The sequence below is a fragment of the Leptodactylus fuscus genome, chromosome 1, assembly GCF_031893055.1.
Source record: "Leptodactylus fuscus isolate aLepFus1 chromosome 1, aLepFus1.hap2, whole genome shotgun sequence".
Taxonomy (NCBI): Eukaryota; Metazoa; Chordata; class Amphibia; order Anura; family Leptodactylidae; genus Leptodactylus; species Leptodactylus fuscus.
The window spans coordinates 287,135,156-287,148,983 of NC_134265.1; the positions used below are offsets into that span (position 1 = coordinate 287,135,156).

General features: G+C 42.3%; 1 protein-coding gene across 3 annotated transcripts in view; it reads right to left on the bottom strand.

The window, feature by feature from the left end:
• Nucleotides 1-4,277: 4,277 nt before the first annotated feature.
• The window catches only part of MAP9 (microtubule associated protein 9), an 80,598-nt gene continuing 71,047 nt past the window's right edge, over nucleotides 4,278-13,828 (bottom strand). For all 3 annotated transcript variants that reach the window (XM_075257435.1, XM_075257429.1, XM_075257444.1), the window contains exons 13-14: nucleotides 9,984-10,116; nucleotides 4,278-4,530 (exon numbers count right to left, since the gene is read on the bottom strand). In XM_075257435.1, coding sequence (XP_075113536.1) covers nucleotides 4,411-4,530; nucleotides 9,984-10,116 — 253 coding nt within the window. In that variant the 3' untranslated portion in view covers nucleotides 4,278-4,410. The remainder of the gene's footprint in view (nucleotides 4,531-9,983; nucleotides 10,117-13,828) is intronic.

A 13,828-nucleotide genomic window follows, 5' to 3' on the forward strand; every position in this document is an offset into this window, starting at 1 on the left:
AAATATTTTTATAGATTTGTAGAGCGGGCGATTTCGGACGCGGGGATACCTAACATGTATATGTTTCACAGTTTTTAACTACTTTTATATTTGTTCTAGGGAAAGGGGGGTGATTTGAACTTTTAATACTTTTTATATTTTTTTATATTTTTTTTACTTTTTTTTTTTGCATTTATTAGACCCCCTAGGGGTGTTGAACCCCAGGGGGTCTGATCACTAATGCAATGCATTACAATGCTAATGCATTGCAATGCATTGCAAAAAATCATCATCTCTTTTGCAGGCTGTATACACCAGCCTGCAAAAGAGAGAATTTGCAGACTGGCTGGGAGCCCTTAACAAGGCTCCCGGCTGTCATGGCAACGGGGGGTCGGCCCTGGAGCATGCTCCAGGAGCCGGCGATCCCTGCCAAAATGGCGGCGCCCATGCGCCGCCGGGAAGATGGCGCCTCCGGCGCCTTTGACAGCAGCGCCGGAGGGGTTAATGCCTCCGATCGGTCCGGGGACCGATCGGAGGCATTAGAGCCGGTTGTCTACTGCTTAAAGCAGTAGACACCCGGCGGCTATGGCGGCCGCCCGGCTCCCGGGCGGTCGCCATAGTTACAGACCCGACACGCGCCGTACTATTACGGCGCATGTCGGGAAGGGGTTAAATATCAATCTTCAGCTGCTAATTGGATCTGCCTAGGAGAGCCCTGAAAACTAACAAAGCTTCACAGTTTGGCACTTTAAAGTGACATCAGTCAAACTGAGATTCCTGATACTAGTGGCCTCTTATCTGCAGCCTAGCAGTATTAGAAGTGTACACAAAGTGTAACAGCAATTTTTTAAAATTCTTTTTATCCTTCCTTCCCATTTTATAGACTAATCTGTAGAAATTAACTCTTCCTGAAAAGTGAAGGTGTGAAACATATTTCTTTAATAAGATGTGTTACAAAGTTTTATATATTAACGTATACTATTCATTTTTTAAAAGTTTATTATAATTGGCGCTATGCTTTAAAGGGGTTGTCCCATCTCAAGGATCCTATCTATATTGGTAGCTTATGTAAATTGAAGCCTTTTTCTAAATATATTGCTTTAGAAATTCTGCTTTGTTTGCCTGGTATGTGAATTTATTCCTCCCATTGTTTACACTGTGTTGTTATAACCACGGACCTGTAGGACAACACTCACTCATAGCTCTTGCTGGATTAAGCTAATTGCACTTTGCTCATAAAGCCGGGTCTGTTATCTCTCTATGTAAACACACAGATAACTCTGAGCCTGTTCTGTACAAGCATCTGCATATTATCTGACCTGCAGAAATGTTGCGTGTCCCATTCAGCAGGAGGGAGGGGGAGGGAGAGAAATACAGGAAATGAGAAGCAGACACTGTATACAGCCTGGGTGAAATAGGAAAACCCCTTTAAGGCTACATGCAAACGACCATAGTGGTTTTTGCCTGCAAAAACAGACCTGCTCTATATTTTGCATGTGTGTATGGGTTCACAGAAAGGAATGGGCCCATATGATATCCGGATCTGTATGAGTGGTTAATATACGAAAAAGAACTACGGTGGTGTGAATGTGGCCTAACATCACAGGTTCTCAGACATTATTTAAGAAAGACTTAAATCAGAAAGGTTGTTTAATGTAGGTTCAAATGTGAAACTTGTGAGTATAATTTTTGATGTACTTTAGTATAAAAACGATCAATAATTGATTCAGGTTGAACAACTGCATACAAAAATAGTAAAGATCTGTAGATGAATGATTTCTGGTAAATGTACAGCATTATTTACTTTTGTTGATAATGAAATGAACAAATTTTGTAATAATAATAATGATACTTTAAAATAAATTATAAATAGCATCAAAACCATGACATCATAAATAAATAATAAATCTAAATCATCTAAAAATCAAACTTCAACAGTGTATCCAGTAAATATTAATATACTATTGGGCCAAAAGTATGTGTACATCACTTTTGATTAGTTCTGATGTTTTATTTTCCTCTTTTCTAACAGATTATTAAAAGGATTAGACGTCAAATAGGTAGTAGTGAAAAATCTAGTGGCACTGCCATAAGATGACACTTTTTCAGCAAGTCAAATTTTTAGATTTAGTCTGAGTGTTGTAAAACAACCTGTAGAGCATCAATACAAGAACAGCAGTTATTTGCCATAAAATGTGAATGTTCTCTGCCACTGTTCTTGTAAGAGAAACATCAGGTGTGAATTCATGTTTTCTGCAGTGATCTGCATTCTATAACACTCATGCACTCTCCTAGCACACCCGTGTCCATAGATAACCTCCACTGTGAGAGTAAATGCAAGCAGATCTTAATGTACTTTCTCAAAACATGTTGTATATATGCCTGGCATTAAAAAGGGACACAGATGTATATATTGTATGTTACATGTATCTTTACTGTATGGTTTTACAGCCAGTTTTTTTTAAAATAAATTGAGATTTATTACGGTCTTAAATTTGTACAGCTTAAAGGGGTTTTCTGAGGCTATGAAAATGAGACTAAAGGCAGGAAATTCTTACGATATGAATTAATAAATATAAAGGTACTCATTTATGTGTGTTTGGACCATTTTTACAATTACTTATTTTCAGGCATTATAATACATCCTGGTTTCTAATTCCTGATTGTGGGAGTGTCAGTACTTACGTAGACAGGCAGCCCCTCCCGACATCTGCCCATTGCACCTCCTAGTATTTTTTCATTCATGTCCAGTATACTTACTTATGTGTATGTATTTACACACACGTTATATAGTAACATATACACAGTCCAGTCACATTAATGTGACCACCTGTCAAAATCCAGAATAAGCACCTTTTGTAGAGCGGACCGCTGCGAGACGTGCAAGAAGAGAGGGGATGTTGTGATGACGTTCACTGGGATGTTGAGCCATGCCAAATCCAGTACCGTGGCCAGCTGCGCTAGTTACGCGGTTGAGCATCCATGGCATGAACAACCTGATCGAGGTGGTCCCACAGATTCTCAATTGTGTTCAAGTCCGAGGGAATTTGCTGGCCAAGGGAGTACGGAAACTCATCCTGGTCCTCCACGAACCACGCACGTAAACTGTGAGCTTTATGACATGTTGCATTGTCCTGCTGGTAGATGCCATCATCCTGAGGAAAAACAAATCACTGGTAGGGGTGAACATGGTCCACAAGGATAGATGCATACTTGTGTTGATCCATCGTGCCTTCCACAATGATGAGTGCACCCAGATGGCTGATGACACGTGCCTTCTGCAATTGGTTAATTAACGTTGACGTCAAAAGTAGGCGGTGCTCACATTAATATGACTGACTGGACTGGACTGTGTATATGCATACATCTATACAAATCTATACAAAGCATATATATGCGTGTATGATTCTTTGATATAATCTGGTTTCATGATATAACATTTTCCAGTAAAGATATGTTCACATGATGTGGTTCTGCTGAAAAAGAAATCAGAAAACCAAACATGCTTTTAAAAAATGCATTCGTTTTTGAAACCTACATAGTATACATTGTTCAAATACTCATGTAGCTTTCCCTGCATGATACTAATGATAATACATTTACATCTTTTGCACGTGTTGCTCATCTCCTTCACTCTCACTATGCATCTACATCATGCAGCTGGCCCGTCTGTGTCCATAACACCCTCTGACTCACAAGAAAGAAACTAGAATAGTTAAAAATATAACAAATAAAAAATGTATTTGTCTACCTTACATGCTGCGACTGCTGCTGCCTCTGATCACTGCTGTGATCATATGTGTGAACCAGGTGCTAGCTGTCCTGGCTGTCAATAACCTTAAGACTGTGCAGCTTTCATCAGTAATGACGTCACGTTCATGGTGGTTATAGCTAACAACTGAACTCATTTGCACAATAAGTGGCACATGATCAGGATCAGTAAGGAAGTGACTTCCACAGATATTGTATTGCTCACACATTTCTATAAAAGGGTAGGAAATTTTCATTTGGTCTCAATTAGAAAAAAATCTCAGAAAACCTCTTACATATTAATTTACAAGATTGCACCAAATGTATCCGGATGGCTCATGCTGTGTGACAGATTGGACACTTATATAAGATGGTAGATACTAGAAGACAGTTTTACCATTTTTGCAATAATGTGTATATAATGGCGTCTGGGTCTCTACAGATTATCAGCCATGAAGGTTATGCCAAAGGCATACACATGTATCAATAAATATAATTTTTCTTTAAAAATAAACATCAATTTCTCATAAATTAAATTGCAGCACTTATGTGAGAATGCCCGATCAATATCCAACCATTCTATGCAAGAGCTGTCAAGCAATATAAACAGTACACACAACTGTCGGAAGATGATGAGAAATATTTATATCAGATTGTAGAGATAAAAGAAAAAGAGGATGATCATCTTCCTGCTGGGATAGTTCTTCCTGGAGGACTCCATGGTGGAGGAGGGTCATCATCTAAAATAACCTGGAGTTTCTTTTGCTTCTTTTCAAGCTTCTCTTGTCTTTCTTTTCTCTCCTGGGAATGACATGACAAATTGTGGTTAACAACAGAATATCTACTAACAGGTCCAGATTAGTGGTAAATAACAGCCCTGGAACACAAACTCCACCAGCCCCCATGCTGCATCAACTTCCATATCACAGAGAAATACCGTATTTTACGGACTATAAGGCGCACTGGACTATAAGCCGCATTGCCCATGAGCGCCTTATAGTCCGTCTCGGTTCATATATAAGGCGCACCGGACTATAAGCCGCAGTCCGGTGCGCATTATATGTTATTGAAAGCGGCGGCAGGCAGACTTTGCCAGCGGCCGCTTAACCCCCCGCGTGCCAGCCGCTTCTATTGGAAGCGCTCGGCAGGCGAGGAGGGGCTCTATCAGCAAAATCATGCTGATAGAGCCCAACCGTAGAAGTTAGATTAAACTACCCCCCCCCCCGTTTTAAAATAAAAGCCTGAAACAGAATGTGAAACTTACCGAGTGGTGCAGGGTGGGCGGGCATTCAGGCCTCCTCTTCCTCCGATGTTCCGTCCTCCTCCTCCGCCGCTCGCTAACTGATAATGGCCTGGGCGCATGCGCAGTAGTAGAAGCATTATGATATTGCGCATGCGCCCAGGCCATTATCAGATCGCGAGCGCCGGAGGAAGTGGTCAGGACATCGGAGGAAGAGGAGGCCTGAATGCCCGCCCACCCGGTAAGTTTCACGTTCTGTTTCAGGCCGGCGTGACAGCAGGGCTGCCGGACACTTCCCATTCATTTCTATGGGAGCCGGCATGCCAGCGCTCCCCATAGAAATGAATGGACTGCTTTTTTCCATTCATTTCTATAGGGAGCGCTCGCATGCCGGCTCCCATAGAAATGAATGGGAAGTGTCTGTCCATTCATTTCTATGGGGAGCGCTCGCATGCCGGCTCCCATAGAAATGAATGGGAAGTGTCCGGCAGCCCTGCTGTAATGCCGGCGTGTACGGCTGTGATACACGCCGGCGTTCCGTAGTGTTAATGCACCCTTACGGTGCCTTTTATGTATGTATGTAAGCGGCACGCAGACTTTGCCGCCGCTTCCATCCATATATAAGGCGCACCGGACTATAAGCCGCACTTACGATTTCTGAGGAAATCGTAGGTTTTTATGTGCGCCTTATAGTCCGGAAAATACGGTAGTAGCTCGCACGGCAACTAATTTTACTTCATTTGTTTAAGTTCCTCAAAGCTCCCGTAAACATGTAAAGCATGTCACTGGCACATGAGTGAAAAACAAACGTGAACCAAGTAAGTAATCAAAGAGTCAGGGACAGGCGTCACATTCAAAGGCCACGTTCACATCTGCGTTGGTATTCCATTCGGAGAAATCTGCATGGGGGTCAATCTCAACTGGGGGTCCGTGTGCTTTCACTGCACACCGCTTGCAAATGCATTCGGTAGTCCCCATGCGGACCGAATGCAGATGTGAACTATCCCTTAGTCTGAGAAAAGTGTATGTTACCGCCACACAAGTAGCCAACTATACCGCCATACAGTCTTATCATACGCTGCAGCTCTTCATACTGTGCATCCCAGGCCACACCATGAAAGCAAATGGTGAACATAACTTTCTTGCGTTAATGTGAAATCTTGCTGCTGAGAAATTCAAATCGAATTTCAAATGCAAATGAGCTGTTTGGTGCACTTAGGGCGGGGCCACACCTGCTGGAGCACCCATTTCCTTTGGGACAATGATTTGCAACCACAAAATAAAACAGTGCTTCGGCAGATGTCGTCTCTCTCCCTTAGTGCACCAAACTGCTCATTTTTATACAGAATAAAAGTTGAATTTCTCAGAAGCAAAATTGCACAGGCAAGGTATGTTCACTAACTGGACCTGCAACAGCATAAATGGGTTTACCTTGTCCTGGTTACTGATATAAAGCACTGATCAGTACAAGCAGAGGGCAAAGATTAGCCCAAATCCTGTGGGAAGGACCTTTGCACTCATGTTCAAGTGACCATGATGTAAACACAGGTTCTTCAACCTATATAGCCAGCCATGGATGATGCACTTAAAATGTAAGGCTGTTGTTATCATTACAGTTTCTCCTTTGTGTTAGGTGTCAATGATTTTGACAGTGGACACTTATGATTGAGACCACCAGGGTGTGTAACAGATTGTAAGCTATTGCTTTGCATCACTGACTCCAGGGTGGGTTTTGTACTTGTAATGCAGTAGTGTTCTGCCCAGCTGAGAACCACACAACAAAGATGCATGTGGTTTCCTTAGGGTCCATTCACATGGAGGAAAATGGTGAGGAATTTGGTGTGGAATTTCAGCGCTGAAAAAAAAAGCCTCCCATTAATTTAAATGGGTTCTGCTAGCTTTTTTTTCCGCTGAGCCCTCTAAAATCAATGGGAGGCTTTTTTTTCAGCGTTGAAATTCCATACCAAATTCCTCACCATTTTCCTCCGTGTGAATGGACCCTAAGGATCTGCAGCAAGTACAGATGATTTGTGGCAAGTACACTACCACCACGTGAATATCCAGCCTAATACCTAGAAATATCATATGGTCAGCCTCTAATAGCCCCTAAAGAGGTCATAACATGTTGTACAGAGGACATGTTAACTCCTACATGCTTAACCAGTGGGCAGAGATTACCCTAGCGCCTACAAAAAGGGTTGATATTTGATTTAGGGGCTGATATGGCCTCGGTGGACACATGTGCTTTCTGTAAGGGCTGATATGAGCTCTACTAGTGCTGGTAGGATAATCAGCCCCTAAAGAAATCATATCATTTCTGATCAAATCAGTCCCTAGTACAGAAGTCATGTCAGTACTTCCCTCCCAGTCTTGGTCATTCCAACAGTCACCACTCCCCCTAAAAAACAAAAAAAACAAAAACACACCACAACTCCTGTCATTCCAGCCGCTGCCCAAGCCCCCATTCACATGTAATATAGTACTTTAAATGACAACCTACCCTCCTCGGGCTGATCTGGGCAATCACTTATTGACTCTCTCAGTTCCCTGCAGGTTGTAGTTGGAGTGTAGAAACACAGTCTGCAGTCCACTAGGGGCAATAGCAGTGGAAAAACAGGGGAATCAGGAGGTGGGCCCTAAGAAACTGCATGGACCTCCTCTGGCTGGTATGGCAGATTGTTTGTCTGAGCCTATCTGCAGACTCTGCATAGGGGATAAATGTACGTAATGGCACAACGACTTTAAGGACGTGCAGGGTGCCCAACTCTACATATATTTAGGGTCTACCATACTGGTAACACTGACCATTTAGTAACAATTCAGATGAAAACATAAACTTATATTTTATAACAATAATAAAGACAAGCTGACCATGGAGGAAGAGACTGCAAAAAGGTGTCTGTTTTATAACAAACATGAAAGCTCCTTAGTCAGATGTTTATATCATTGTAAGCCAGGATACTTTGGCTGTAACATTATAACCGTGACTTGGATTGCACCAGATATGTCCAAAGTTGCTTTTAGATTTGTCAACAAAGTGTGAAGCACAGAGAACAGATTGCTATAAAATAGTCTGCAACCTTTACAATGCCCAGCAATGCCAGGGGGGATTGTAGTTTTCATTGGCTTTTCTTCTCTAGATTTGCATCACTTCTGTTAGAATTAGAAGTTATTTTGTGAATAGGAGTATATGAGGATATAGCAGAATAATACATTTCCTTGTGTACCATCAAAATGGTGGTATAGTGTACGATAGCATTTACTACCTGTTTTCCCAATGAATCCACATTCTATATATCTGTGTTTTCTCATATAATGCTACAGTAATTACAAGAACTATTTTACTTCATAAGTTAACATGAAAAACATGGAGACTAGCATGGCATAATACAGAGGAGGTTATGTCTAACCTTAGATAAACTGCTGAGTTAGCAACAACGAGAAAAATAGATAAATGTCTGCAAAAGTGCCACAAAATGAAGCTGTCCATTGGCTACGGTCCCATGTAGCGAAATGCAACTACAAAACGCTGCAGAAAAAACTACAGCAAATACACATTGCAAGTTTTTGCTGAATTTTTCTATGCTGTTTTTCTTCCTCTCTCTCTCTCTCTCTATATATATACTAGCCTCTGCCTGCAACTTTGTCTGCGGGTTTTTGGCGTCTATGATCCGCTTATATTTAGCAAATTGTTGCCGTCGATGATTTGCCTGCCGCGGCGTTCGGCAGCTGTTAAGCTGACCTGCTGCTGAACTTGTTCCTCGCACCATGCCTGTGATTGTTCTGGCATCTCAGCAGCTCGCTGGGACGCAATATAATGACCGTGTTGTTGGCATTGGTGATCTGCTTGCTCCGGCATTTCGGCAGCTGTCAAGCTGGCCTGCCACTGAACTCACTCCTGGCACTGTGCCCATGATTGTTCTGACATCTCAGCAGCTCACTGGGAAGTCATATAATGAGCATGTTATTGGTGTTAATGATCCGCATGCTCCAGCGTTTCGGCAACTTTCAAGCTGGCCTGCCGCTGAACTTGTTCCTCGTGCTGTGCCCGTGATTGTTGTGGCATCTCAGCAACTAACTGGGACGCCATATAATGAGTGTGTTGTTGGCGTTAATCTTGTTGTTCTTCGCACCGTGCCTGTAATTGTTCCGGAATCTCAGCACCTCGCTGCAATGCCATATAATGCATATGTTGTTGGTGTCGATGATCTCCCTCAGCTCCGCTTGAGGAGAACTGTGTGACCTCTGGCTACCTTCATAGTTCTCATTGTTTGCGGCTGCAGGAGCAGTTTAATATAGTATGTGAACATAAATTCATAACAGTCGCGAAGCCATGTCATTTACCGGGATAAAAAGTAGCATATATTTTAATCGAGGTTACAATCTATCTATGTGCCAAATTGCATTCATATCAGTTCAGCCGTTTTTGCGTGATTCAGGAACAAACATCCAAACACACTAATATAATATATTAGTATTAGTATAGTAGGAGGATTAGTAGGATATAAATACATAGTGAAAATGCTTGTGATTCGGCAGGTGAAATGAACATGATGTGTTTTTTAATATCGCACATGTTTTTGATAAAGCAGCTTTGCCTTTGTGCAACGTGTGGATGAGAATAATGAAATCTCATTTACTTTGCTAGTATTTGTATAATGGGGGAGCCTTAGCCTAATACTGACCTTCTCCCTAGCCCCTATTTTCCAGCTTTTAAAACTCTTAAACATTTTATATAAGATAATTCCCACATAAATTAAAATGTATACAGACTCCAAACCACCTGAAGGAATATAGAGATATTAGAGACAACTCAACAAAGTAATGTAGAATAAGTAGATATCCCGGGACATTCATTTTTGCTTTTTTAGGTAATATAATGTACTAAGACATACTTTTAGAAAGGAAACAGAACAGGAGAAAATTAAATGTATAGGGAAAAAAGATAAGGAAAAAATTAAAAGAAAATTAGATATGTACAGATACATTGTACATAGACTAGACAGTATCTTACCAGCCATTGCTCATATTGTTCCATAGCCCTTTTCTCCTGATCCTCCTTTTCGGCTTGCAGTGTCTTTAGTTTCTGTCTCTCAAGCTTTTCTTGATGTTTCTTTTCTTTTAATACGTGTTCTTTCCGGTCACTCCTACATTTTGGTAAAACAGAAAAAGTTGCAATTTCACAGTATTGAAAAGAACAAGATGGCAGTTCTAAAATGTAAAACTAACATCATATAAAACTTCCCTAGAATAGAGCCCCTATCATTAGATTTCTACAAAATCTTTACCCGCTTCACTTAAATTATCATACTATCCTTTTAGTCTGGGGAAGAACCATTCACAAATTCTCCTAGAATTAGAGATCTTCCATAAAGACTTGAACTATACTCTATGGGGAGGTTTTAGGCCTAAAATCCATCAGGGTCTTCCATCTGCTACTTGATGTTGTTCTGATAACAATTGCTGAATGAGGATAATATGTATTGTACTGTACATGTATTGTAGATATATATTTGGGGAAAGTCAAGGGAAGCAAAGTCAACACATTCAACAATGGAGAAATAGTCATGGTGTGTCCTTTAATACTCAAGGGGGGAGGAGTGGTCTCAACCCATAAATGTAACCAGACAGGGTCTTGGGTGAAAGAAACCAACGGTGCCTACACTTGTGAGTACTTAGAGTAAGTATGAAGCTCCAAATATGTGAGCTCTTTCAGGCTAGAAATCTAGGAGACTTTCCAGAGATAATAGGATATTGTGGGAGGAGAATCTAAGGCCCAATAGAGAAGGATAAGGGCCTTGTCTGCTGAAATCAATTGAAGCCATAATGTTTACGTTATGGCTATTAAATTTACATGACTTAGGGGAAAAGGCAGGCATATATTTAAAGTCATGCCGGGGAGGGCAGAGAAATACTGATGTGGGTCAGTCTTTGTTGGACCTGATCCCAGTAGGGCTTAATTGTCCCACTTTCCCACCATAAATGGTGATACATGCCTGTGGCCTTGTTTGTACAGTGCCAATACTGGGGTGAGACATCTGGAGAGTAGGTATGTATATGTGCAGTTTATAGGTAGCCTCCAGAAAGCGTATAGAGGGGCCCATGGAATGCCAAAATATAGAAGAAATTTCAGTTGGTGACAGTGAAATGTGTAGTTCCTTTCCCCAGGCTCATATCTCTCTATATTATAAAAATGAATTTCTGTCTGTCTGTCTGTTCTTTATGCGCGACCAAACGACTGAACCGATCTTCACCAAATTTTGCACACAGATACTTCAAGTGTCCGGGAAGGTTTAAGACGAGGCCCCAACCCGCTTGGACGTACCGTTCCAGAGATACAGCTTTCCCAAAACCCTGACCCCCCCATTAACCAATATAAACCTGCAAGTCTTTCACTCATATTCCAACTGCAATACAAACGGTCACTCTACATGTACAATCCAACACTGATATCCAAACTGAGATACACTTTAGAGTATTAGATACACAAGTCATCACCAAGTATCACACGCCAGAGGATTAGATACGTACGTCTGCACACAGTTTCCCACGCCAGAGGATTAAATATGCGCGTCTACACACAATTCCACAAGTCGAAGGATTAGATACACGCGTCTGCACACAGTTCCACATGCCAGAGGATTAGATACGTGCATCTGTACACAGTACCACACGTTGGAGGATTAGATACACAGGTCAGAACACAGTATCAGACGCCAGAGGATTAGATACGCGTCACTGCACACAATTCCACACGCCAGAGGATTAGGTACATGCGTCTATACACAGTTCCACACGCCGCAGGATTAGTTACACACATCTGCGCACAGTTCCACACGCCGGAGGATTAGATACGCACGTCTTTACACAATACCACATGTTGAAGGATTAGATATGCACGTCTGCACACAATTACACACGCCGGAGGATCAGATACGCGCATCTGCACACAGTTCTACACGCCGGAGGATTAGATACAGGTGTATGCCGGAGGAGTAGATATGCACCTCTTCACACAATACCACATGATGGAGGACTAGATACATGCTACTGCACACAACACCACACGGGGAGGGTTAGATACGGGCACCAGCACAGAATACCACACGACGGAGGATTAGATACGCGCATCTGCACATAGTACCACATGCTGGAGGATTAGATACAGTAAGTCAGCACATAGTATCACACACCAGAGGATTAGATAAGCGCGACTGCACACAGTAGCACAAGCTGGAGGATTACATACGCACGTCTTGACACAGTACCACACGCTGGAGGATTCAATACAGACATATGCACACAATGCCAAGCGCCAGAGGATTAAATACACGTGTCTTCACACAATTCCACACAAGAGAGGATTAGATACGCGCCTCTGTACACAGTACCACACACCAGAGGATAAGATACACGCGTGTACACACAGTACCAGATGCCAGAGGATTAGATACATGCCTCAGAACACAATACCACACGCTGGAGGATTAGATTCATGGCTCTGCACAGAGTATCACATATTAGATTTTTACTCCAGGTTTCCATAGCAACCCAGCCATTTTCTTCACTGCTTTATGTCAGCTTTAAAGGGGCAGGGCACTATGGATGACACTGTTACACAATGTCACATTCATACAGCTGTACTCCAGATCTCCATAACAACTAATCGCAGGTTTTTTAATACCCAAAATGTGATACACATGATCACATGACACTTATGGATACACGCGCAAACGATATAAAAAATTCACCAATGCAAAACTAAACAATTCTTACGGGGCCACTACACAAACAAAAAATGAAATATAGCCGTGCGAAGCCGGGTCCTCCTGCTAGTATATGATAAGAGTGTCGATTCCCGTTCTTGTATCAGGTTGGAGTAGAAGGATGATAGAGGTTTCTTCGGCGGATGTTTCTGGAGAAACCGCCTTTCTAACCAAGAGGTGAGTCGGGGTGATGTGGTCCATTTCAGCACTCCCAGGTACGTTGCTCTAACTCGTATATATATGTTAATGTTACATACCACATACGCAGTAACAACCCAGAACCGAATAGATACATGACTGGCTATTCAAACAATGTGTGATCACCAGTAGTTACTTTGTTAAAGAGGACCTTTCGTGAGTTGGGGCACATGAGGTTTTATATACCTCTGGAAAGCAGACAGTGCGCTGAATTCAGCGCACTGTCGGCTTTCACGATCTGTGCCCCAGGTGAAGAGCTATCGGTGCCAGTACCATAGCTCTTCACCGTCAGAAGGGTGTTTCTGACAGTCAGAAACAACCCTCTTCACAGCAATGCCTATAGCGCTGTAATGTGAGACCTGGGAGGCGTTCCTCCCCGCTCACACAGTACAGTGCTATAGGTGCTGCTGTGAGGAAAGGCATTTCTGACTGACTGTCAGGAACACCTTTCTGACGGTGAAGAGCTATGGTACTGGCACCGATAGCTCTTGACCTGGGGCACAGATCAGGAAATCCGACAGTGTGCTGAATTCAGCGCAGTCGGCTTTCCAGCGGTATATAAAACCACATGTACCCCAACTCATGAAAGGTCCTCTTTAACTACCTAAGATACCGATAGACCAGTGTTTCTCTATCCTTTCATGCTAAGTACCCCCTACAGACACAGTGGTGTCCATCATGTGACAGAACTTGCTCCTGTTCTCGAGTGTGGAAGAAAAACTGGCGTGCATAGCCAAGCATAACCTTCTGAATATGGGGGCACCTGTGGCAGGCACACACTAAAAGTTTTGAGGGTGTTTTAGCTTCCGACCTGCTTTTCACCCATCAGATCTTAGGTCAGAAGCTTTCTGTATATAAAGCACAGACTACAGTATTTGAAGATGGTGGGTAGCTT